This window comes from Alligator mississippiensis, chromosome 14 (genome assembly GCF_030867095.1).
Source record: "Alligator mississippiensis isolate rAllMis1 chromosome 14, rAllMis1, whole genome shotgun sequence".
Taxonomy (NCBI): domain Eukaryota; kingdom Metazoa; phylum Chordata; order Crocodylia; family Alligatoridae; genus Alligator; species Alligator mississippiensis.
Genome location: NC_081837.1, coordinates 43,597,232 through 43,623,013, shown reverse-complemented (window position 1 = coordinate 43,623,013; position 25,782 = coordinate 43,597,232). Strand labels below are relative to the sequence as shown.

The window sequence follows — 25,782 nt, the reverse complement described above, 5'->3', positions numbered from 1 at the left end:
TGCTTTGCCCCCTGGGGTCCCTGTTATTTCCAGCCTTTGGAAAGCAGCCAGACATGGGATCTCCATGCAAAGCCTGCACGATCTGGCTGTAGTTCCCCTGCATCTCACTTTGCTCCTTGAATTACTCACTCCGCTCCAGGGATGAACCTTGTGTCGCTTGGCTTTTCACCCAGTCACCTTTTACCCACTAAGCTGTTTGCTTTCTGCTCTGCTCAGAGAGGAGCCGGCCGAGGGCCAGGCTAGGTTTTAACATATTTAGAGGGTAGATAAAGGCCCTTCTGTTCACCCAAGCAAACAGCTTCACTGACTTATATGGAAAAGACAAAGGGACAGTGAGTTGTAGTATAGAGTGGGTGGATTTTTTGTTCAATAGAAAAATAAGGTTTTCTATTTTTTGGTTAAAATATGTGGAGTTTTAGAAAGCAACCCCAAAGCCATATTTCTATTTTCCAGCATTGTAAAATGAATGCTTTTCCATTTTGTTGGCGCAGGAAGCTGGTTCCTGGTGAGTTTGAGTTACATGAATCCTTGCTAACATCCTGGCATCAGGACCCCTGTCCTTGCCATGCAGATGCTCAGGCTAAGATCTGAGGTTGCATTTGCTGTGCCCACGGGCACAAATTTTTGTTTTGACAGAGCTGAGATAAACAGCTGTTTTTTCAGCGCAGGGAAGCTGCAGACCCGGCCTGGTGCTGCTGCAAAGCCAGCTTAGCTGGCCAAAACAGATCACTTCTGCCTGATGGGCACTTCTCCAGGGGCATGGGTGGTATAGCGGCTCTGAGGGGCATATGCTCAACCCCAGAGGTAGCTAGACCATGGTTAGGCTTGGTACAGGAGGAACCATCTGGCAAAAAGCATCGTTGAGATCATGGGGGTGCACAGCCCACCTTTCCACTTACCAGTTCTAAAAACAAGCTGGGATGTTGCCAGGTGCAGTTTTGTAGGCTACTGGGACTGGAAGCTTTCCAGCACAGATACTGGGATATGCAGCTACAGTGTCCTGGGCCATGGGGCTCCATCTCTGACTGGGGCCTCGAAGCACCACCAGGATGCCAGCAAACAACAGGAGTTGTAGATGGAGTCCTTGTCTCTCTCCTAGCCTCATGGGATCAATGGCTTTGTTTCTAGATGGACCGCCTGGATAGGTTCCCATAGCGCACGTCTAGATCTGTTATTTTGTTAACCACCTCCAAAAGGCTCGAGAATGACCGAGGCCACTGGCCCTCTGCACAGCTCTTCTGAAATCCAACTCAAGATGAGCACCCAATTAGCAGGCCACTCCAGGTTAGATGCTGGATGCTTCTGAAAATTTGGGACTGTATTGTCTGCATAGCCCCATGGTCCTTCAAGTACTTGGCAAGGTGCTTTCTGTCATGTGGCTTTTGACCTCAGTCCCATGGACTAGCTTGGGGTGACTTGTATTTAGGTCTGAGTGGTATAGGGGTCGTCCAGCATTGCCCGTAAGACAAGCCCTAGCTGGAGGGCATAAGTGATAGCACATCCAAAACAAAAATGCTTTTACTGAGTGACGTTCTGCAAGTCCCCGATACATAAGTAAATCTGAAGTCAACACAACACTTAACTCATCTCTTCCTGATCATGAGATCACAGGAATAGGCTACAAAGTGCTACGGTATCTTGGCATCTTCAGAATTGAGGTTCACTTCACCTGAAGGCCCTACTCATTGTCGGGCCTAACGTTTGCCTCCCTTTTTTTTTTTCAGTGGCAGATGAAGTGCTGCAGATGTGACTCCCGGGTGCCTCACACGTACAACAGTCACCGGGTGGACAACGTGCTTTCTTCCAGAGGACATTTGCACTGGTGGCAGTCTCAGAATAGTAAGCACCAGATTGCCTTTTGGGAATGGCAGTATGCCTCCCAGAAACTGCAGCCGGTGTCACAGGCCCCTTTTGGGTGGGATGTGCTGGGGCAGCGTTTGGTATTCCTTGCTCTCGGAGCTTGCCATCAAGCCGCTAGGTAATCCTGCCATAGTCTCTATTACAGACGCCTTTAAAACCTTCACGCTAGAAGACCTGGCCTCTGCTGTGCTACGTTCTCAGCTATTTTGTTTTGTCAGCATTTTCCAGTGAAAACCCTATTTTCTGACCATCTCAGAAGTTTAACAAATAATTTTACCAATTGTTTTTTTCCAGTTTTGGCTAAAAGCTTACTCTGAAAACCAAAAATGGCGTTTGACTTTTAACTGAAAAATGGAAAAGTTTCTAAGAAAAGAGACATTTCCTTGACCTTATTCAAACATCCAGAGAAATTCCCAAACTTTCCATTAGGGAGACAGGAAAGCTTTGAAGGAAAGGTTTCAAGTCCTACTTTCGCATGTGTGTTTGTTATACTGATCTCATCACTCACTTGATCATCGTGGCATCATACTTAGGAAGAGGTTGGCAAAACAGTGACAAAAGTGAACTACTCACAGTTACACCTCAGTAGTTACATCACATAAAGCCAGATAAGCTAACCCAGAAAAAGGCATTCCTATTTGGGATTAACACAGATGTTATATTGGTATGGTCACAGTAGTCATTTTGTCCATGTAGACAAGCTATAGGTAATGGGAGGAAAAGATCGGCCAAGTCCCAAAGCCAGAGTTGCCTTAGGAGTTAGAATCATAGGAATCACAGAAAATGAGGGTTGAAGGGACCTCAGGAGGTCACATCTAGTCTAACCTCAAAGCAGGACCAGCCCCAACTACATCATCCCAGCCAAGTCTTTGTCTAGCCAGGTCTTAAAAACCTCCAAGGATGGAAAGTCCACAACCTCTCTGATGGAGTCGAGATGCTCCAGGTTAGCATAGTATACAGCAAAGCCGGGAGATCTGTGCTCATGGCCACAGCTGGCATGAGCTTGTATAGTGCTATTGCAATGGCGGATGGATGGGCAGTGGAGGATCAGTTGCCTTGAGGACGATCAGACTGGACAGCGGAGGATCAGCCCGGTTTGGCTGTGCTCCTAGGTGTGAGCCTTCCCAAGGGGCTGGGTCAGCGCCAGAGCTTTTGGCAGGGTTCACCCCTGACGAGAGCAAACGGGAGAGGTTCAGGCTATGTGAGCTTTCCAGGAGGAGAATCCCTCCTTTAGAGCTGGCTGGGTATTTTCTAGTGAAAAAGAGAAGATACAGATGTGTCTTCAGATACCTGCCTGGCCATGTGTGTGGAGGGGGCTCCCAGCGCCCATGGCTCTGGTGCCCTGCCACGTCAAACACCTCTGGCAAGGAGATCCAAGGGCTTCCACGCCTCTTGTTCTGTGGGTAGGGCAGAAATGCTCTCAGGACTGGGTTTGGGGCTTCAGCGACTAATGATGATGGAAAGGACCAGGGAAGTGTGTAGTTTCAGCAGTTGCAGACAAGGAGGGAAATGAACAGCTTGTCTCTGGGTAAAGGTTTTGTTGTTCCAAACTACATGACCTGCCACTCTGAAAACTGCTTCTCTGTGTCTCCCCTCAGACGTGAACCAGGTCTCGTTGCAGCTGGATCTCGACAGAAAATTCCAGCTAAGCAGCATCCTGCTGGACTTCAGGGTACTCGCAGAGCTTACACATCACTTACAAGGCTACCAGCTGCGGGGGAATGCGAATCCACAGCCCCTCGCAGGCTCCAGCTGAGACCAGCTGGCAAACACATGCCTTCCCCCAGAGACAGAGGAAGCAATTGCATCCTGCTCCTCTGCGGTCATGCTTTATTATGGCTTTGAAAAGAGCATTTGAAAACTGAGTGTGAAAGGAGCCACTGCAGGATACAAGTGCATCTCCTCTGTCTCCTTCCCCTCGATTTGTGCAGCCAGTTCCTTGATTAGCCCTGGCTGTATTCTAGGGTTATTTTGGAGAGACCAGAGAGCTTTGGGTGAGAGGTGAGATCCCACCCAGCCTCCTGCCCAATGGGCAATCTCAGTGATCTGCAGGCTTCTGGGTTAGCTAGCAAGCCAGGGAGGCTATGAGCACAAGCAGCAGGCTGGAGCCTGCCCCCAAGCTCAGACTCCTGGCCTTGGGGAGCTGATTCCTGGCTGGGCAGGGTCCTGCAAGGGGTCTGTTCGGGGAGGCATAAGGAGGCTTTGCTGGGAGGGAAGAGGAGAGGCATGGAAGGGTGGGCATTCACGGGGTGGGGAAAGGAATGGGTTCCTCCTGCTGTCTGTGCTTCCCAAGTGGGTGACAGCATCTTTCCCCCACCCTCTACTCTCCCCATCCAGTCCCCTCTGCCTGCCGGGATGCTGATCGAGCGTTCCACGGACTTCGGCAAAACCTGGAGGATCTACCAGTACCTGGCCTCTGACTGCACAGCCTCCTTTCCCCGCATCCCACGAGGCTCCCCGGAGCGCTGGCACGATGTGCGCTGTCAGGAGCTGCAGACCCAGCACAGGCATCCTCAGCATGGTGGGAAGGTACGCTTCATGGGGTACCCACTGCTTCCAGCCTGCCCAGCCCAGGGCAACATCAGCCACCAGCCAGTGCTCACAGCCCCATAAAACAGAGCAGACAGCAGCCACCCTCAACCGCACGTGGAGCAGTGTCCCTTGAGGACCAGAGCTCCCAGCATGTGCTGTTTCATTGTGGCCAAGCAGAAGGTCTCTGGGGAGCCCTGAATGCCAGGAGTTGTTGAGTGTCTGGATTACACCTCTCTCTTCCACACAAGGATGGAGCCGGCTATTCTGTAGGAACCTGTGGTTGCTTATGGTGCATGGGTTAGAGTTTGAGCACTTGACACATGTATAGATCACAAGTGGCTACCGCAGTCCTTGGGCCTCCTGAGTGCAATGGACCATAGCATTTCCATCCAGGAATGGCTGCTGCGAAGGGACTTGCTATGAATGAACAGCAAGTTTGCAGGGGCAGCTTTTATGCTCGGAGTTCTGTATAGTTCTGTGGGAAGAAACCAAGGGGCTCTTCTGCTCCGCGCAGGGAGCTAATAAAACATTTTGCTCAATATAGAGATGCAAGGCATAAGGCCAAGTAGTTTTCTGATTCTGTGGACAAGAGACAGAGACTGAATCTTGTGGCCCCTTCCAGTCCCACCTTTACCTTCCAAATGCCAGAATAGACACCTTTTCTGCCCTGCAGCGTTCTCTCTCTCTCTTACTTCCTCTCTCATAACTTTCCCTCTCTCTGTCTCTGTCCCTGGACTATGAGTCCAGATGACATCCTACAGACACTGTGCAGAGCAAGTGGTGTTGGGAGTGAGATCAGCTTGGGAATCCGGCATTGTCCCTGGGGAGATTTGTGCTCCTGTACACAGAGAGGCCTGTGGGCAGGCTGGCTATTTGGCTGGTGTTCCTCCTAGTTCCTCAGCAGCAATGACTTGACCTTTTGTCACAGTGCTTGGGGACTACTGCTCTCCAGCAGAGGCAGCTCCAGAGCAGCTGTTTCTCTGTCAAGGTGGGAAGAAAGGAGAGTGGCTTTTCCGTCCTCATCCTTTTAAGCCGCTTAACGTATTTGCTTCTGCGTTCTTCCAAGGTGGAGTTCAACCCCATAGCCCTTGGTTCCAGCATCACCACGTCCCACAGCCAGAGCATCAATCGTACGTACCTTTTCTCATTGATACCTAGGGGGCACAGAAATGGTGGGTTCCCCCAGACTCATCTGCTTTTGGTAGCTGCTGGAGAAGGAGATTGTAGAGCACAAGTCTAATCGAGTCCTAGGCCTCCGAGATGTCTCATCTTTTGCCGAGCTGTGCGTGACAAAAAAAGGCTTGTTTCAGAAGCACATTTCTGTGCTAGTTGTAGACACTGTGCTGGCATCAATAAAGGCCCTTGTCTCTCCACAGAGGGAGTACCAGCCCAGGCACCAGTTTGGCCCTTGCTGTTTCCCTCAGAGAGATGCTGCCGACCTTACAGGGGGAGAGAGATGCAGCTAGGACAATAGCTGTCTTTGCTGCTGGTTCCCCCGTGGACCTTTGTACTGATGGGGCTGGCTAATGGCAACCGTGATGCTGGTTCTCTCCAAACCATATGCTTCTCGGTCCTGCTGGCCTGTGTCTCCATCTCTGCCATCCCCCATGTCTGCTCTCATCCCAAACAGATCTGGGAGAATTCACCAGCCTGCGAATCAACTTCACCGAGTTGCCTCGCCTCCCACATAATGGGTACCGTGCCTCCAGCTCCTTCTACGCGGTGACCGAAATGAAAGTTCAAGGAAGCTGCTTCTGCCACGGACATGCTGACCGCTGTGCTCCCTCCAGCTCTCCCTCTGGAGACACCAGCACCGTGGTGAGGGTTAGAGCACAGGGTGAAGCAGGGAAATGTCCTCCATGTGATTTCTGAGTCCTTGCGGTAGCATTGGTCTCTGTCCCATTCCCTAGAGTGGTCTTACAGGCCTGGTGGGATTACCTTGGCATCATGACACCCCTTAAGAGGGTGGGAGTGCTTCATCCCAGGCTAGCGAAGGGGATGCACTTCTCCATTCTGCGGGGGCTAGATAGGAGGTGGCAGGGTTTGATACAGGATCCAGGGAGCAAAAACCCTGCTATTTATTCAGGCCCTGCAGGGTTTGAAGAATAAACCCACTTTGCCAGATGTTTTACTGCACAGAGAGGAGGGGGGTTAACTTGTGCATTGCCCCAGTGCCTACTGGCAGCATGTCCCAGCAGTGAAGGGCTGGGACCACGGCCGCTCTCACTGCTGGGCCTTGGGGACCCTTCATTTGGTACAAATTCAAGACGCCCGAATGCTTCCAGCTGGCTCTGTGTCAAGCAGGATTTACTAACAGTGTCCTGCCTCTTAGGAAACTTGTTCATGTGGAGGAGATGGGGAATGAGAGGGATAAACCCCCGACCTTGCAAAGCTGCAGCATGTAGGGTGTGACAGTTGTCTCTCTCCTAGGCTCACGGACACTGCATGTGTCAACACAACACCGCCGGCCCACACTGCAGTCGCTGTGCAGCTTTCTACAACGACCAGCCCTGGAGACCTGCGGAGGATCGTAGCCCCCATGAATGCCGGAGTACGTCTGTCCTTCTGCCTGCCTGTTCTTTTCTGCTGCCCCCTCCCTTTGCTGTCCCTCGACTTAGACAAGCTAAGATTATAGTCATTGAAGCATTTGCCGCACAACGGCTCTGCCTCACTTGAATGCTGGAAAAAATGAGAGGTCCTGGCTGGTAGACCTGACTCAGTATCAATGTGTCTGTCTTCCACCTTGTCTCAGCTTGGACCAGCAGGCTGCTGATGGTTCATGGAGACAATCCCTTAGAATCATTTGAAGCAGTCACTGCTGATGGGCGGTGGGTGTGGGGAGGTCTGGGTCCTTCTAGCCAGACAGCTTTGGAGATCAGGATAGTGCTGGACCTTCATATGCATTAGCCCAGGAGAGCATTGCAGAACCACTCCCAGAAATGCCTATTATTATTTTATAGGAGGGACCACTATGAAAGGAGTGGGGCCCTCAGCACACGGGAGCAGACGTAGTCCGTGCCTGGGGCTAAGCAGCAGCATCCCTCAAGGGCAGGCGGGGAGGATGCCGGCTCCAGAAGGCTGCTGCATTTCCAAGCACGTGGGAGGCCGCAGCCCCATCTAGCGGCAAGAGAAAAGAGTGCCAGGAGCTGCTGGCTTCTGCAAACTCCAGCCCTTCAACCGGGACTCTCTCCCTCTCCCTAGAGTGCGACTGCAATGGTCACTCGGAGACGTGCCACTTTGATCCAGCTGTGTACCAAGCCAGCGGCGGGGTGAGCGGGGGTGTGTGTGATAACTGCCAGCACCACACGGAGGGCAGGAACTGCGAGCGCTGCAAAACCAACTTTTTTCGCAACCGCCGGCAAGACCTGGCCCACCCAGAAGCCTGTCTACGTAAGTGGCCCCTAGCAGGGGCCTGGCTTCCCTCCACCAGTGTAGCCCCTTAAGCTGTGGTTTCCCCATAGCTCCTTGGCTGCTGTCACTGATGGGAGGGGTGTGTGCTTTCAGCTTGCGAGTGCGACCCGGACGGCACCGTGCCCGGCTCCATCTGCGACGCTCTGACAGGGCGCTGTGTCTGCAAGGAGAACGTGCAGGGGGAACGCTGTCACCTCTGCAAGCCCGGCTTCACCCAGCTCGCCAACTCCAACCCCCAGGGATGCAGGAGTGAGTCTGCCTGAGCCACACACGAAGTCCTGAGCTCAGGACGGGGGTGCTGGATGAGAGATGCAGGGCGGCTGCTAGACAATCGAACCATATGCTCTAGGCCCAAAGTCTATGAAGCAATGGAAACAGATGCAAGCTGGCTTTGGGAGAGGGTTTACAAGGGAGATGAGTTAGTGCATATAAGATCCAAGTCACCCATAGTTTTCTCTTGGAGCCTTCTTGCTGCCCGGTTGCAGGAACAAGCCAACTTGTTTACTTGGCTTCTTGGAGAGCTTTGGATGGGATCTGGTTCCAAACCAGCCCAGATTTGGGCACTGCTAAGCACCACCCTATGGGGTGACTACTTGAGGAGCTGGTCACAAAACGAGTCCTCTTCTTGAGCATGAGAAGCTGTTTCCAGTCTGGCAGCCAGCAGAAGTCACTGGGGTTGCATGGGAAGGCTTGTTCCGAGGAGCATCACCAGCTTGGGTGCTGGAAAGGTGTTTGGAGTCTCCGGTGGGCTTTTGTGTGCCTGTCAGGACAGAACCAGGCATTGGGCTCCGGTACTCATCCATTGCTGGCCCTTGCCTTGGGCTCTGCGATGTGCCTCAGAGGCTGCTAAAATACAGGCTTATTCAGTGGTTTGGCTGGAGCTGTTTTACAGCAGGTGGCAGTGTGGACTTGGATTTCATCGCTGTCCTAGCCAGCAAGCTCAGGCACCGACTCCCCGATGGAATCGCTTCCATGCATCTGCCATGCCACAGACAGGGAGAACTGGGACCCGAGAGTCAGAGTCCGGGTGCAGTATCTGATGGTGCACAACTGCGTTAAACCAGATACATAGCACCTGCATCCCCAGGGGCAAAGAGGTGCAGGTGGGGAGGGGAGGGGAAGGGAAGTGGTATAGAAGCTGCCTTTACCCCTTTCCAGAGAGTGCAAGATACTGGCTGGGGGTGGGCAGTGCTGCAGACACAGCTGCCCCGTGCTGCTCTCCTGTAGTCAAAACTTCCCTCCCTACCTCTGCATGCCAGGCACAGGAATCTGTGCCCTGTGGGAAGCCAGGCTGACTCCTGGCCCCAGAGCTCTGCCTAAACCAGCCCCTTTGCTTTGCAGAATGCACCTGCAACCTCCAGGGGACACGCCAGGACCAGCCCTGCGATGACGAGACCGGGAGGTGCTTCTGCCTGCCCAACGTGGTGGGAGCCAACTGCGACCAGTGCTCTGCCAACCACTGGAAGATTGCCAGCGGTCAGGGCTGCCAGCCATGCAGCTGCGACCCTCACAACTCCCTCAGCCCCCAGTGCAACCAGGTACTGGCCCAAGGCTTTGTCCTGGGGAGCTCTCTAGGAAGCAGGCACAGCAGCTCTGCAGGTCAGCGTCCTTTATGTTGCACTGCTGCAGAGCTCCAGCCACCCTTTCAGGAGCTGTCAAGGGTCAGGGTTAGACTGCGCCCGCTGTGTTAGGGACCCATGCTATGGCACAGAGTGACTCGATGGTGTGCCATGGCTAGGCTCTAGCCTGGACCTTGTAAGACCTGGGTTCAAGTTCCTGCCTTCCACAAACCTGTTGCATGTCCTTGGGCAGTTCACTCAGCCACTTTGTGACTCTGTTTGCTTATCTGTAAAATGGAGCCAACTCAGGGGTGTACAAGGTAAATATGTTAGGCCTTGAGGTGCTTGGATAGTACCACAGAAAGGTGGAAAAGGGTAGCTGCAGGATATGTGTGGGCAGGGGCCATTATGAGTATTTAACAGACTTGGCCAAAATGTGGACATAGTTTTTGTGGGGAAAAATCAGAAAAAATAATGCATTTCAGACCCTCTTTTGCAATGTCCCCTCCCTCCCCAATTTTCCAGCCTGTCCTAATGATCAATGGGTGGAGCCATTTGCACTTTGCTGGGCTTGGGCTGGTCTTTGTCGAGAAGGGAAAGGGGATGGTTGGTTGATGTGGTAAAACAGTTGAGAAAGTCACAAGCCGCCAGAGCCCAAGCCCCTGCTGTGCAGCATGGTGACACAGTGCCATTGTCACCACGTAATCACAGCCCTGAGGCCTCTCATTAGAGGCCTTCGTCCTGCCTGCTGTTCTGTCCAACCATCTTTCCCTGCTAGAAAAGGACAGCGTGCTTCCTAAAGCATCTCACTGTTGTTTGTAGCCTGCCATCTCTGACCTAGAGCACTGTGTGGATCTGGAAGGGAGGAGAAACCAGTAACTACAGAGACAAGACCAAGCTGTCTTGTAGGTTTGCTCTTGAGAAGGGCAGTCCAAATAGATCTTAACGCATAACAGAAGGGGGACTAATTATCCTTGTTAGTCAGTGAGAACACAGCAACTCATCCCAGGTGGCTGGAAAATGCAGGTGAAAGACTAGGAAAAGTGATGCTTCTAAAAGGAATCAGAACTCGTGGTGGAGGTGATATCTTTTACTAGACCAACTAGAGATTGGCTTCAGCTCTGGCAGCGATTTGCGACCTCAGCCCAGGTCTTAACTTTTGCGGTTGGTTCCTCTTCTGCTGTGCAACACCTCAAGCTTCAGATCTTGAGAATGAGGGTGCTTAACACGGGACCCGAAGCTCTTTAGCGCTTGTATTGCAGTGGTGAGGAGTCCCCTTGTGCTAGCTACCCTGCAGACACCAAGTAAGACCCAGCCCCTGCCCAGGGCAGTGCACAGGACAAACAGACAAAGCTGACAAAGGACAGGAGGAAAAGAAAAGGCTCGTGGTTCCCACTCAGCACCCGATGCACCAAGGCATAGATGCAGAAGATGACTTACCCAAGGTCACAGAGAACAAGTGGCACTAAATCCCTGTGTCAACTCCCCCCCACTGTTTTAGTGACTGTTGGGACGAATACGAACCCTGAGATGGATCAAAGTGGGGGTCATCAGTCAGAGCAATGAGGGACTTTGTGACCCCCCCATTGAAAGGCAGTAAATGCTCCCCCATTTCTCCCTGCATAATTCACATGGGAGTATTTCAGTGTCCCTGCATTTGCATTGCCAATTGTAGCAATGGCAGAAAAATCAACCCCTATGCTACGGTTCTTCTTCCAGCCAAAGGGCAAGAAACCAACTCTTTGCTCATACATCAGAGCACAGGGCAGGCTACAGGGAGGGGACTTTCAGTATATCATTGCCAAGGCTGGCCAAGCTGCTGCTTCTAGACAAACATAGGCACATGCCTATTGATGTAAGTGTCTTATCTTCAGGCCCCCAACTGTGTGCTCAAATAGCAGGAGCCAGAAGGGCTCAAGCACCTCCATGAATCAGGCCACTTACTGGGAGCCAGACATGCCTACCAAGGAGAAGTGGGTTATAATTACTAGAGAAAACCCTAGGCTAAATATCCAGCTGTTACCAAGGGTGAGAGTGGAGATCCACGTGATCCCTTTTAGCTCTGCTTTCCTGCGATCTTAGTAGTGGGAACTTGACAAGAGGGTGCTGTTTCCAAAGTGACTTGGATTCAAGAGATCCAGCAAGGGATCCCACCCCCACCTCCAAGACCCTTGTCAAAGCCTTTCCGTCACTGATGTGCTTGTCTGGTGCAGTTCACAGGGCAGTGCCGATGCAAGGAAGGCTTTGGGGGATTGACGTGCTCATCTACACAGGAACAGAAGTGCCTGGATGGCTTCTACGGAGACAGTGAGGCAGGATGCAGAGGTACGAGGCAGCAGAGTTTTGTCACGGGGGGTTTCAGCCCCAATTAAAGGTGCTTGCATCTGACGACAGCTCCTGGCCCTGGTCTTGGTACTAGCCTCTTCCACAAGCTCTCTCTACTGTTGGAGCATGAGAAACTGCCCTTCTGCAGCAGCCTGCCTGCATCTCCCCTCCCTCCCACAGATATTTGCTGGGTCCTTGGCAGCCACCCTGGGTGCAAGATGGTCCGTGCAGGGGGTAGGGGGCTGAGGGGGACTGCCTTTCCTTTGTCATGGGTTCACCATGCCTTCCTCTATCCACCCGACAGCGTGTGACTGCAATTTCGAGGGCACAGAGGAGATGGGGTGTGACAAGGCCAGTGGCAGCTGTCTCTGCCGCCCTGGCTTTACTGGGCCCCGCTGTGACCAGTGCCAGCGGGGTTACTGCAGCAACTCTGCCCACTGCGAGGCATGCCACCCCTGTTTCCAGACCTATGACAGTGACATCCGCCGGCTCAGCCTGCGCTGTGCCAGCCTAAGGAACTCCAGCTCTTGGCTGGAGCAAGGGCCGGCATCTGGCAGCTTCAGCACCCGCCTCCAGGAAGCTGAAGGCAACGTCCGGCAACTCCAAGGGATGCTTGGCAGACCCCTAGTGACAGACCAGAGCCTGGCTCAGATATCCAGCACACTCACTGCAATCAGGTAAGAGCCTACCTCTCATCTGGACAGCACCCAGGCTCTGTCTGGGCCCTTCACACTTGAACCAATATCCCCAGCTGGTGGCAGTAGGAGGCTTTTATCCTATGTTGGTTGGCTCTTAGGAGAATGATCATGAAAGGGAATATGAAGGGGAGTCTGCAGAGTCTCCTGTACATACTCCTCCCACCAACACCCTTGGCCTCGAGACTGGCCCTGGCCTCAGGACACCTGGGTCTAATCTGGTCTCTGCTGCACACCCTTGAGAAGTGCCTGGGTCTCCATTTCCCTTCTGGCCCTTGGTCAGTTTTGTCTCTAAACCAGCCAGTCTGAGCATGCCCTGCCCCTCGCTGTGCATTTGCACAGTGCCCAACCTAAGGGCCCCGATCTCAGCTGGCTCCTCTAGGTGCAACACAGGTCAAGAAATACCACTCAGCATGGTTTCTACTTTCTGGATTGCAGGCAGCAGGTCCAAGCCACCAAGCCTGAGTTGGGCTTTAGCGAGGAGACCAGCCGCCTCTTCAACAGTCTGGATGTCCTGAACCGAAGCCTGGTTCTCATCAACACCCAGTACCAGACTAAGAAGACGGAGTTCGAAGTCAGCCGCAGCACAGACCTTTCAGGTACCTGCTCCTGGCTCTCTGCCGTTTGTACCACAGCCACCACGGTGTATTTGATTTAGCTTTACTGTTCATAATGATGCTGGCTCTTGGCCACTTTCCTGCAGTTGGATGAATGAAGAGCATCCCTAAGTCCCCAGCCAGTTTTGGAATAGCAAATGGTTATGCGAATAAGAGGCACTCGCTGCTCAACCTCTATGCTTGCAGCAGCACTTCTGATTTATCTGATGCTAGAATTTATCTCAAAGGCTCTGGACTTGGAAGGCTTATCCTGGGGCAGCGCTATCCCACCAGGCCTGCTGTTCTGTCTTCCAGGAAGTGCAAATGTGTTGTAGAAGTGCCTCTGCTCCTCCCAAGACTCAGTGTGAGCTTAACTAAAGCAGGGGGTGCCCATGTGAGAATTTGTCACTGAGACCGGCAGGGAGCTGAAATGATGAAAGTTTTGCACAGATGGGAAAGGGGCGGGGTACGGGCGAGAGCCAAGTGCTGTCAGAAGCCCTCAAGAAGAGCTAATTAAGCATTATGGGGATGAGGGTGGCGGTGCTGAATTGCCGTGACCCCTCTGCGGTAGCCGATTCCCGGAGATGTCTCATTTTCTTCTCCCTCCGTACTTTTCCCAGTCCACTCCTGGCTTCTCTGTGCTGAGCTGAGGAGCAGGAGAGTGACCTCTGAGGCTTACAGGGGCTGCCACGTGCTTGTGCTAAGTCGCTGGATGTCTCTCAGTTGTCTCTAGTTGTCTGAGCAGGGTTTACAGCACAGTCCTTGCTGTTCTCCTTGTGATCTGCAGCAGCATTGAGTGTGTGTGTGTGTGTGTGTGTGTGTGTGTGTGTTGGGGGGGGAGGGGGTCTGTCCTGCTGCTGGATGCTGGAAAGCCAGGTTTGTTTGCCAGTCTGCCTTACCAAACTAGCTGTGTAGTTGGGAGAGACGTTATGCAAGCTTTTGGGCACAATGTGCCTTTCTTCAGGTCTGAGGCTGAGTTGCAGCAATTACAATGGAGTCCCCACCTCCCCTCATCCCTTCAGCAGACCTGTTGGGCTAAGTTTCTGGGGTGGGAAGATCCAGATCATTCAGTGCCTAGCCCAGAAAAGCTTGAGGGGTTGGGGGAGTGGAGGATACTGAGTGGGATGTGATTTCAGGTACAAAGCCAACTCCGAACAGAGCTCAGCAGGAAGCAAATGAGTTCTTTTCTAACAAAGAAATGAAAGTTCGTTCAAGTGTGTTCACTCCCCCGTGGGTGCTACTCCTCTGCTTTTGCTTGTTGGAGCAGATCCTTAGTCGTGCTTTAGTCACTTTAAACAACTCTGATCCATCGTGCAGGCTTTTTTCTCAGGTGGGGGGTTCCTGCACTAACAGAGCGCAGTCACTGAATGGTGCAGAGCCCCTGCAACAGCACTAGCAACATTTCTGCCCTCCCTTCTCTCGTTTCCCAATGTTGGGATAGGGCAATTTATATGCCATCCTGAGCTATGAAGCCAGGCCACTGGGGGCCTCAATAGCTTGGGTGTCTCTGAGAACAGCTGTGGTCCCTATCTCTCTACCCACTCTGGAGTCCACCTGCTCTGGTGCATGCCCTGAGCACATCTGGGAAGCAGCCAGGCCAGGATCGGGGCCTGGGACTCTTTTTTTTCATTCAAAGCCAGTAGCTCAAGCGTGGAGGTGAGCTTTTGCAGGCAGCTCTGCAGCTCCCCGGGAGGGAATGTATACAAGGTATTTATTTGAAAAAGGGCTTTTAATCTGTGCTTTGGTGACTAATCACTCGTGCAGCTTCCCCCTCCCCCTCCGCAGGCTGAAGTCAGTGGTTGAGCTCACAGTGCTGCATTTCTGAGTCATGAAGCCATTCACGTTCTGTTTGGTTTCATTCCTGCAGGAGCCTTCAGGACCATCAGTACCGCATACCAGACATCCGTGAATGCCAGCAGCCGCATAACGGGCACCTCTGGCCTGCTGGCTCAGGCCAGGGAAGGCCAGAGAATGACAGAGCAGCTTGAAAGAGGCATTGCAGAGCACACCTTGAAGCTGAAGAGACTCCGGGATGATATGGCCATCTCCCCCAACCTCACACCTACCCTCAATAAGGTGACAATGACATGGGCCTTGATATGAAGTGCCCAGGGGGAGAGGCATGCAGTCAAGCAGCCTCATTTGGCCTCTGCCCTCCCCAGCACAAGGTGCTGTGCCCACTTCATGCACCATAGCCAGGTGTGTCCCTTGGCTCCTGGGTGGTTGCTGCTTGAGGCCATCACTGGAGCATAATCTGAGTGCTGCTTGCTCACGGCACAGCAGCTCACAGTGCAATGGGACGCAGCAAGGGAGGTGTCATTCTGGTGCAGGGACTGTCCAAGTGCTTTGGTACCTGCCATTACCCAGGTGTTGCCTGGTTTCTGGTCTGGTCAAGGTCTGTCTTTCTTTCTCCTCCCTGCACTGCCTTGCTATTGCCATGGAGACCCCCTTCATGGAGAATATCCTCTGCCTTCAGTGTCTTCTGATGAACCGTTGCTGTGGAGACCACCGACCACTCATCTCATTGCTTTTCACAGCACTGGAGCAGTCCTGAGTGATAGCATTGCCTGTGGCAGGGAAGCGGGGATTGCCAGTGCCGGCCAGCTCTGCATCTGCATGCGCTCCTGCTCTGGGTGCCCGGATTGGCAGGACATCAGTGGCATTGTTAGACACTGATGTGCCGTCCGTGGCCAATGCTGCGGATAAAGGAGTAGCCAAAGTTTCTCCACCTGGTACCCCCTGTGTCAGCCAGTCCCGTAGGGTACGCACACTGATGGGCATCTTGCACAGCTTATTTCAGGCCTGGGGACTGAGACCTACTGAAGTATGTGGGTTATCTCTGAGACTGCTTTGGGCTGTGCAGAGCTTCCTCTGTTTCCCAGCAGTCTGAACAGACAAGGGACAGGAATCACTAGAGCCTTTGGGCTGAAAGCTGACAGGCTATACATACCCGCTTCCCAAAGCAAGAGCTGACTATGCTCCATACTGTGCCCACATCCACCCCTGCAGCACATACAGCTGTGCAGACACCCCCGTACGCTCCATGTGATATACGCACATGGAGTACAGCGTGTTTGCTCCATACAGACACGCCTTATGCCCTCCATCACGCTCCACAAAGTATTTTAGCATACATCTTCTCTGACATGCTATAGCGCACTCCTCTGTGGCATGTACTGGGGGGGAGTGGGGGCTGAACCAGAGCTCATGAGCCTCAGGCAGCTCCCAGGCAGTAAAAAGCAGGTCCTGAAGCAAGAGGAGTCATGCACAGATCACTGACTCTGGGGCATGCTGGGCGGGGTCTGGGTTGTGGCCTGTGGCTAGAAGGGTTGAGAAGTTTGGCTCACCCTGCGCTATACCTTTGTGATTCTTCACTGACATCGCTACTGAAGGGTACAGCAGTAGCTGAGCAAGACCAGTGCATGCATGCGTGCTCTTCAGTCAGCGTTAGGAATTGCATCTCTCTGACGGTGCTGCGGCCTTTGCACCGTTATATCCAAATAGCACCAAGGAGAGTGGTCTCCTTACCACCTTGTCCTTTCTCTCTGCGTTTAGATGTGCAGCACGGTCCGAGTGGAGCCCTGCACACCTGGGGAGTGCGAGGGAGAGCTTTGCCCACGGGGCAATGGGACTGCGTGCAGAGAAGGTCTTGCCTGCAGAGGGATCTTCTCCCTGTCCAGCGGCGCCGTTGGAACAGCCGAGAGAGCCACCAGAGAGCTCCGCAGCTTCAACGTTCATCTGCAGGAGACCACTCAGCTGGTAGGTACAGAGCACTCAGAGCCATGGGCTCCTGGGCTGGTTCCCCAGGACATAAGGCAATGGCAAGAAGGAGCTGCCCTTGGGTTCAATATACTGTACTACAGAAGGTCCCTTCATGAAGCAGATATGAGGATAAGCAGGTAGGGCTGTGGGGAGGGTACAGTGACAAGTTTAGGATGCCCTGTGCCCGCTAGAAACTGACTTCCATGGGGCTGTTGCTGTTGGCAGATCAGGGCAGCAGAGACGGCTGCAAACCAGATCCAGAGCAACACACGGCGCTTAGGGGACCAGATGAGCGTGACCAGGACCCAGATAGAAGGAGATGTCCGACGCATCCAGCAATTCATTAAGCAAGTGCGCAGCTTTCTGTCAGGTAAACCCAGCAGCCTGTGTGCATGAGGGCAGGGCTCTGAGGGGCTCCTTACTGGTGTATACACATCTGCTTGTGCATGGCAAGCCCTCACGGTGGTACAAAGGCAGGGATCCTGGCATGCAGATTAGAGAACTCCTCTTCTCACTGAATGAGCCCAATTGGTACCTGATTTACCTGGACAAGTGCTTGCCTGTCTTCATAAATGTACAGGCAATCTCTCCTGGTCTTTACATCTCATGCAGTGTCCTGGCAAAGGATTTGCATGATTTATTTAGCCCCTGGGATCACCCTAATTTGTTCACCTAGATGCAACATTTTCTGATGAGCAGGGAAATAGAACCGCAGGATTTCCACACTGCTGTGGATGTCGCAGAGAAAACTGCCTGGCTATTTTCTTTGGCTGTATTCATGCCTCCCAGTTCTGTTTTAAAGTCAGGATTCATATGAAGCCCCAGACTAAGTCATACTGACTTTTTCACTTACTTTTTTGCAATGGCTCAGTAGATACACAAGCACTGGAAACGGTGTTTAGTGGAATCTTGGTCACTGGGAATTTTTACATGCAGGTGAGAGTAATTTATCTGGGATGCCTCAGACTGGAGTGATCTTGCTTGACCTCTTAAGGTCCCTTCCTGCCCTAGTTTTATATCATTCTCTTGCCTCAGATTTGCAGGAAAACAGGTCCAGAAGCTCTCAAAAGTTTGTCAGTATTGCATGCATTGTTTCACTAAAGCCCGAGTGTGAACAAGATCTAAACAGTATAGCGCTTTTCTACGAGCAGTTTCTCCTGCTTCTAATAACACCTTGCAGTTCCCAACACTATCTTTGTATCTGTTCACACTGAATTGTCGAGGGGTTCAATGCATTTAATATGCATTGTCTAACACTATTGAACTGATACGACCTCTTCTAAAGGGAACGATACTTTTGCTTTGCCCGAGCGCGTACCATTGGGGTGTAACTGTGACTAATGCCTGGTGAACTCATACAGTGGAACCATGTTCACAAGGAAAATTGCAAAGGAATCGGAGTGGAGTGGTATTTGACAGCAGCTAGATGTGTGTGGGAGCCTTCAATCAGCTCTCACGGAAATGCACTCAAGGAATGAAATTGCAGCATGACCATGACCTGAGCAGCCAACTCAGGTTTTGATTGTGCCATTCCCACAGAGCTAAATTAATCTCTGGTGTAAGTTCAGCAACTTCCAAGGGCCTTATACCAGAGATGAACTCGGCCCATTCACTTTCCGGCCTGTAAATGCCATCTGTGAAGTCACTTTAATGGGCTGCAGCAAAGGTAGAAATTGCTCCACTGTGGCCTTCTGTGCTGCAGAGTCCAGTAATGAAAGATGTGGCTGTGCTTCCGGTGGCCATTCAGGGATTTAACAAAATCAGCTGAATACAGCATTGGTGAAAGGTGCTGGAGTGATGGCTCCAAGGGACTGAGCTGTAGCCTGGGCCCTGGCAGTGAGAGATTTCCAAGCAAGCTGCCTTGGCCCATCCTGGCCCCTGGCAGTTACAGCAGAGGATATTCTCCATGACTTCTGTGCGGAAGTTACCTTCAAGGGTTATCAATGACTGTCCATTAAGACGGGAACTTCTCCTCACCATTCAGACCCTGGGAAGTTGTTTTTCCAATGATACCTGTTGACCAGAAACATGCTCAAACAAATCTTTTCTGGAACAGACAATTAATTGAGCTAAAGAATATATGTGTACCCTACAAGCTAGTGGTTTGCCTTATTGTTCACAAACTTTAATAACCCATCAGTCTTATGAGCATTAGCTGAACAAGAAAATCAGGTCATGTAGTACTGCCTGGTGTTACTGATGAATGAAGATCTAACTGAGCACGAGCCAGTTCTCAAACCGATGTCCTTGGGTGTTTGTACATCTCTTCTCCCTGTCATTCGTTGTCTTTAGCAGCAGTGTAGGAAAGCACTTGTCCTTGACTTCATTGCAGTGTTCTCTGTAAATGTAAGCCTTTTCTTGTTTTATACCTGGCAGCAGGGGCAAATTTTCACCATTGAGGCAAAAAAATGCATACTGAACACCTAAGTTTTGTCTGCCCTTTATGGCGATTAACAGCAGAAATGGGTAAGAGGATCAGCTCATTCCCAAAGTCAGTGTTCATGGAAGATGCTCAGAGTCCATTGGAGTTTTTTACAACATCAGAAATTCTAAGTAGAGGAACAGACATGAAGGATGACAATAAACGGTGTTCTTGGGACACCCTAGCCCCTGGCATAACCTTCATGTAAAATGAGAACACAGGTGCCATCCAGGAAGAGAGGAGGGAAACCTGGAGAAGGTTATGTAGAACCACAGAGAAAGAAGCCTGATCCATCCATCATCATGATGCTGTACAGCCTGAAAAGAGCAGCAAAGTCTGTAATGCATGGCAGATGCTGGAGAGCTTGCTGCACACCTGCAATTGAGGGATTCAGAATAAAAGAGAGAGAAAGAAAGAATGGGACAAATTTAGACTTGTTGTTAGCCTGAAGAATCACTAATGATGCACAGCATCTAAGGTGGTCCAATGATCGCAGCAGCCTTGGGACTGACTTGGCTTGACTTATTAGTGTGTACAGCTCAACTTGCTAACTTGTGCAGAGTACAGTCCAGCCTGTTGTCTCTCTAAAAGCAAGACCTACTAGGCTCACGGGCCAGAGCAGCTGAACCCATCTGGACACATTGCTAAATACCCCTCTCCTTGGTAGGACCCACCAACGTGGATGTCCTGAGGGACGCAGCACTGCTCCTGTCTGTCCATCAGTGAGTGGATGTGTGGTGGAGCAGTAGCAGCGGGGAGTGTTCCCAGTGCCATCTCAGCACAGGTGCAAGTGGGTCAAGTCAGACGCCTTGAGTCTGACCGTGCTAGTGCTTAAGTTTGCTCTAGGGACTGGCCAGTTCTTGGTAGAGGAGGAAGCAGCGTGGCCCAGAGGAAGCCAACCCTGGTGTCTCCACTTCCCAGCTATGTGGCCTTCTCCCTCACTCTCCTGGCCCCAAATGATATGCTTTGCCCTTCCTCTACTCCGGCCCCCATTCCTGACTCTGTTTTTTTTGGCAAATTCTCTAGACCCAGACACCAACCCCGCGACCATCCAAGAGGTCAGCGACTACGTGCTCTCGCTGCGTCTCCCGGCTGACACTGCTGCCATCCTGAGGAAGATGGCTGAAATCCGCAGCCTGGCTGCCAAGCTGCAATGCCCGGAGAGCATCCTTGCTCAAACAGCTGAGAACATTGCTAGGGCTAAGAGGCTTCAGCAGGAGGCTGAACAAGCCAGGTGAGTTGGGCTTTGTGACTGGGCTAACTGGACGCGCGCTGGGCCAGACATCCATTGGGATGGGTGGGGGTAGTCCTGCATTTGCACTCCCCTGTGAATGGGAGGGAGGTCTTTGTGGAGACCCATTTCCACTGGGGTGCTCCCCCCCACTCCCCAAGTCTGTCTCTCTTGCTCCTGTCCCATGTTACATGGCACAAGGTGTGTTCTGCTGCCAGGATAACCAGGGTCCCTTTTCACTGAACTTCCAGCCAGCTCCTCTGTGGGTACAAGCAACTTTGGTGGAGATCTGCTGACTTACACCAGCTGAGGCTCTAGCCTCAGATTTGTGAGTCTCTACAGGGCCTAGAAGAAGGGGCCTCTGCTCTCACCTGGTATCTCTACCTGAAAGCACAATACGCACACTACATTTGGTTGCTTATAAGTCTGACACCCTCTCATTATAGGTACAGGGGCAGGGTGTCTAAGTAGGAGGGTGCATATACACATATACTTTGCTTCTCCTGAGCTCCTGTGATGAGAAGTATCTGGTGTCACGTGTCTTTCACTGTTGGTGACCTACATCATACTTGCACAATTCTTAAGGAGGGAAGAACAAGAAGATTATGTGGTGAAACTTGGGAGGATTGTCTTATAGTCCTTTCAAAAAGATAGTCATGGAGTGCCCTTGTGAAGTTGGAACATCTTGTTCGTCTTCTAGCGACTCTGTTGTAGCAATAACCTGGAGAGAAGGTTAGCAAGATAAAAGCATAAACCTCCTGAAGCATCTGATACCTATGTAATCTGCTGAGAGCGGTGAGACACGGGAGGCAGACTTGCATGAACGTTTCTAGAGGAAGGTTTTATTACTTACCATTTCTTATTCTGCAGGGTCCCACTTCAAACTGGGACAGCGTCACGTGGAACTGACTTGCAGCAGAAAAAGATGCTCTCCCTGAGATTGTTGTTCTTGCCCCACATTGCTCATTAACAGCATTTTTTTTCCAAGGACAGCTTTATTTTCCCTTCCTACCTAATGGTACAAAGTAAAAGCAGGGCTGCTCTTGAAAGGAAGTTTGATCAAGTGGTAAAGGAACAGTGGCTTTGGGATGTCTAGCTTCTGTTACAAGCTTATAACAGCTCCCTTATTTGTTAAATACAGTGGTACCAGTTTCACTTCAGACCTGCAACCATAGTTGACTGGCTTGCTTGTCTTTAATGATGACACGCTCACGATTCCTTGCTGTATTTCCCCAGGAACCGGGCCAATGCAGTCGAGGGCAACGTGGAAGAGGTGGTGGTGAACTTGAGACAAGCACGCACAGTGCTTCAGGAGGCCCAGGACATGATCAGGGGCTCCAGTTACTCCCTCCAGTTCGTCCAGGATCGCATAGATGAGGTGACCGATACTTGTAGAATTTCTCACGTTCTCAGGGCTGCTCCTCTGCAACTCATTGTGGAGGCCCCAGCTGAGAGCCGTGTCGCCCCGCGTGGGTTACCAGGCAGCCTTGATTACTGCCCTTTTCCATCCCACCCAGCTGGGAAAATGAGACTCCACCAGTGTGTCCAAGAAGCTGGCGTACTTGTAACAAGTCTGATTTCCTCCTAGCCCCCACATTTTCTTCCCCTGCATCCTTGCTCTGTTTCTTGGCATATCCCCCTAGTAAATCTTATCACAGTCCTGGGCTCCGAGCACCCAGAGATAGAAGCTGTCTTTTCTGTGCTCAGCTGTGCACTGCCTAGCACAAGGCCCCTGGATGACTGACCGGTAGCTGCTGTAGTCACCAGCAGATCAGCTATAGTGTACTAAGAGCAGCCCACAACACTGGCCATTTCATTTGTGTGTTTCTGGGATGAGTTTTTTCTTTTAAATAACCAGTTTTGTGGGTTTTTAGATCCAGAGTGTCCTTGGCCCAGCTGAGAAGAACCTGAGGCAGGTTACGGCTCAGCTGGACAGCTTCACGGAGAGGCTCAGCCAGCTGCGGCACAAGGCGGAGCAGAACCGGCTGCGGGCTGCAGATGCACGAGACAGTGCAGCAAGTGCCAGTGAGCAAGCCTGGAGAGCACAACAGGTATGCAGAGATCCTGGGGAGCCCAGGAAGGACTTGTTGCGTTTGTCCCGGGATAACGGTGCTGCGTTTGTCTCAGAACAAAAATATTCCTGGAGTGGTGTGTACATACATCACCTTTCTAATCAGTGAGTGGCTGAACGCACTACTGCTTTTCTGCCGTTGATTCAATGGTGGAATTCCAGCATAACTGTACAGACGTATTTTGCAATATCCCAGGATAACCTGTTACTACCGCTTAGCCGGGAAACTTTTTTTAGGATTTATCCTGGGACAACGGGCATGGATGTGTATACACTTTCACTTTCCCCCAGGATAAAAGAGTTTATCCCAGGGTAAATGCAGCATCTGTTTGCACTCACACTGTCATTTCTGAGAGGGGGTGATCCCTATTGTGTGTTGTGCCCCAGGTAACGCCAAACCACTGCCACACGTGAAGGTTATAAAGAGGTAAGAACTACCTCGCTATGTCAGACCAATGATCCATATGGCCCGTGTTTTGCTTCTGACAGCAGGGAGTAACAGATGCTTTAGAGGAAGAGCAGAAGAAACAGGGCTTGTCCAGCCCATCTCAGATTGTCTCAGTCACGGGCTTAGGGATACCCTGAGATCAAGACACAGCCTGACTGTTGTGTAGAGCATCACATTAATTTATTGTGCTCTTATATAATAGTAACGAGGACAATCGACGATGCAAAGCTCCATAGGCAGATTCAACACTGGACCCCTTGTGTATCTGCTTGAACTCGTGTGCACTGCTCATTCTTTCTCACAGGGATTTGATCAGGTGAAACAAAAGTATGCCGAGCTGAAGAGGCGGATGGGCCAAACTTCAGTCCAGGGAGTACAGGGCAGCAGGATCCAGGATATCGGCATGGAGGCAAATGCAATCTTTGAAGAAACTCTGGACATGATGCTCAGGATGGAAAGTAAGAGGTTTTGTGCAGGCATTGACAGAACATGATTCGGAGAGGGGAAGACGGGCTGCCGACTCCTGAGTGAGGGAGTGTGCCCGGGGGCGGGGGCTGTGTACTCAATAGTGAGAGGCTGTGAAGCAGCATCACATACTGATGTGAGCTTTGCTTAGCATGAGGCATGGGATGCAATTACGCTGGTGCAGATTTTCCCAATCTAATCAAGTCTTGAACCAGAAGCTCTGCTTTGCAGATGCACAAAATATCCTGCTAAGCAAAGAGCTTGGAGGAAAAATGTTGCCCGCAGAAACCTAGAAAATTGGGTATGCTGGTTCTGAGAACCGTGAAGGAGAATCACCTGCCTTGTATTAATCCTTGCCATTTGCAGTTAAGTGATTGGTTACTGTCTCTACCAGTTCACTGAATTGTACTGCATTCTTCTCAGCTCCAGTCATTACTTTTGCTATATAAGTCTGCTGTGTAATGGAAGCTACATTTGTCCCTGGCCACACTGGGGTGAATTCAGTGTTATAATTTCATTATATGTACTTTCCATGCCAGTAACATGGGCATTTTATGAGCCCGTGGCACTGGGACAAGCACCCACCAAACGCACAGGTACTTTGGATTCTTGCTGAGATCTGAGCTTGCAGCTGGAGAGAAAAACTAGTGTGCTGCCACCAGGATCTCAAACAGCCTTCCACAGCCTGTCCTCTTAGCACTTCATTCAGGTCATGCAGTGCAGTCAGGAACTGTGACCTACCTGGCTAGCTTAGCTACGCTATGCCAGCGTGGGCTGTGAAGTACTCCGGGGACCCTGCATGAATGCTTCACTTCTTTTGGGACAGAAGCTACCTTGTGGGAGTCTAGGATGTGCTGAAGAAACACCTGACTTCAAAGTAAATGTATGCCCAGTCCCAGATTGCCTCTAATGCTCTCCTGCTCCATGCGCTCGCTTCCATTTTAAGCTTTCAAATCTAGTGACTTTGCTCAAAGAAGGTGCTGGCCAGTGGGTAGATTTAGTGCTGTCACCAAGAGGTTGGGACCTTCTGAGTTGGTGGAGAATGACTGATCAATTGGCCCCACGTCCAAGCAGTTATCAGGTTGGGGCCTGGGCATCACCCTCATTGCTAAAGCAAGTGGATGTCTTTCATCGAAGGTGCTTCTCTGTGCCAGGGATCTCGCACGATACTGCTGCTTGCTGTTGATGCCAGGCATTTAGGGCTGTTTGTAGGCTGCCAAGCACAGCAAGGAATCTTGATGTTGCTAAATAGGCCAGCGTGCAATTTCCCTTCCCAAACATGATGCGCATACGTTATGAGCTTGCGTCTGCTCCCATTGACGTCAGCAGCAAAACTCCCAGCAACTTCAGTGGCATTGTCTGAACGAGATGGAGCTTAGAAACACTGAATGCAAGGGAGCTCAAACACCCTGTATAGCCTAGGTTGGGCTTGATTTTATGAGGCACTGAGAGAGTGGGTTTCAGCACAACCTATATGCAGCTAGCTGAGTGCTGACAATATTTGCTGAAAAATGCATTTTCAGACAGGTGCTGCAGGCCTAGGGCATGGTTGGGGGTGATGTCTTTGTCTCTTTCTCAGCCCTTAACCCTGTTTCTATCCTCAGCCATCGAAAAAGAAATTCAGGCAAGCAACAAAGCATTCATCTTGAAGTCAGCCAGGCTGGCAGGCCTGGAAGAGCGCGTGGAAAAGATACGAGATGATATCAACAAACGAGTCTCATACTACAACAGCTGCTAATAAATGAACTTCTGGGGCTCCATCTCACTGGGTAATTGCATTGTCTGCCTTCTGCTCAGACACTGTCTGGTGTATTTATCCCCATCTCCTGGCTGGAGTTTTCCTGTTCCCAAAGTATCTGTTTTTAGTAAATAGAATCACTTTACCTAGGGGTGGGGGAGCTAGCACTGAGCTAAAAGAGCAAACCCCTGGACAGAATTAATGTTTGCTTGGGTTGAAGTCATCCAATGGCTTGAGAAAAGGGAGAGAGAACTCTTTGCAGAGGCTTTTTTTTTCATTATTTGTAAGGGAAGGCAGATTAATCCTTCAGGAGATTCACAAACCAAAATGGGGGAGGTTGTTTGGCTTCAGCCACTGGAGTTATTTTTTTTTTTTTACCTGGACTTCACCTTTCAAGTTAACCATCACATGTGGCCTTTTGTAACATTTTAAACACACTGTAATTTTGTTCTTTGAAAAGATAGGTAGCAGGGGCAGGAACAAAGCCGTCACTATATTTAAGGACATGCTCAGGAGTGGATGATGTTATCAGCCATCAAGTCAACAGTTTTGCAAATAAAAGCACTAGAACTTGCAACTCCCAGACTGAGTTAAAAATGTCTTGCTTGACTTCCTGCCGCAACCTGCTTATTTACAACCTAGCGCTTTGCGGGTAGCCAGTCTGCAT

At 51.2% G+C, this 25,782-nt stretch overlaps 1 protein-coding gene across 2 annotated transcripts in view; it reads left to right on the top strand.

The window, feature by feature from the left end:
* Window positions 1-25,698, top strand: part of LAMB3 (laminin subunit beta 3) — a 41,505-nt gene extending 15,807 nt beyond the window's left edge. For both annotated transcript variants that reach the window (XM_019499872.2, XM_014598884.3), the window contains exons 4-23: window positions 1,725-1,839; window positions 3,459-3,532; window positions 4,198-4,389; window positions 5,459-5,522; window positions 6,023-6,210; window positions 6,823-6,943; window positions 7,594-7,782; window positions 7,897-8,052; window positions 9,145-9,341; window positions 11,576-11,687; window positions 11,992-12,364; window positions 12,821-12,981; window positions 14,846-15,054; window positions 16,534-16,737; window positions 16,966-17,110; window positions 20,189-20,396; window positions 21,630-21,771; window positions 22,268-22,444; window positions 23,217-23,370; window positions 24,982-25,698. In XM_019499872.2, the coding sequence (XP_019355417.1) occupies window positions 1,725-1,839; window positions 3,459-3,532; window positions 4,198-4,389; window positions 5,459-5,522; window positions 6,023-6,210; window positions 6,823-6,943; window positions 7,594-7,782; window positions 7,897-8,052; window positions 9,145-9,341; window positions 11,576-11,687; window positions 11,992-12,364; window positions 12,821-12,981; window positions 14,846-15,054; window positions 16,534-16,737; window positions 16,966-17,110; window positions 20,189-20,396; window positions 21,630-21,771; window positions 22,268-22,444; window positions 23,217-23,370; window positions 24,982-25,115 (3,315 nt within the window). In that variant the 3' untranslated portion in view covers window positions 25,116-25,698. The remainder of the gene's footprint in view (window positions 1-1,724; window positions 1,840-3,458; window positions 3,533-4,197; window positions 4,390-5,458; window positions 5,523-6,022; window positions 6,211-6,822; window positions 6,944-7,593; window positions 7,783-7,896; window positions 8,053-9,144; window positions 9,342-11,575; window positions 11,688-11,991; window positions 12,365-12,820; window positions 12,982-14,845; window positions 15,055-16,533; window positions 16,738-16,965; window positions 17,111-20,188; window positions 20,397-21,629; window positions 21,772-22,267; window positions 22,445-23,216; window positions 23,371-24,981) is intronic.
* The last annotated feature ends 84 nt before the right edge of the window (window positions 25,699-25,782 follow it).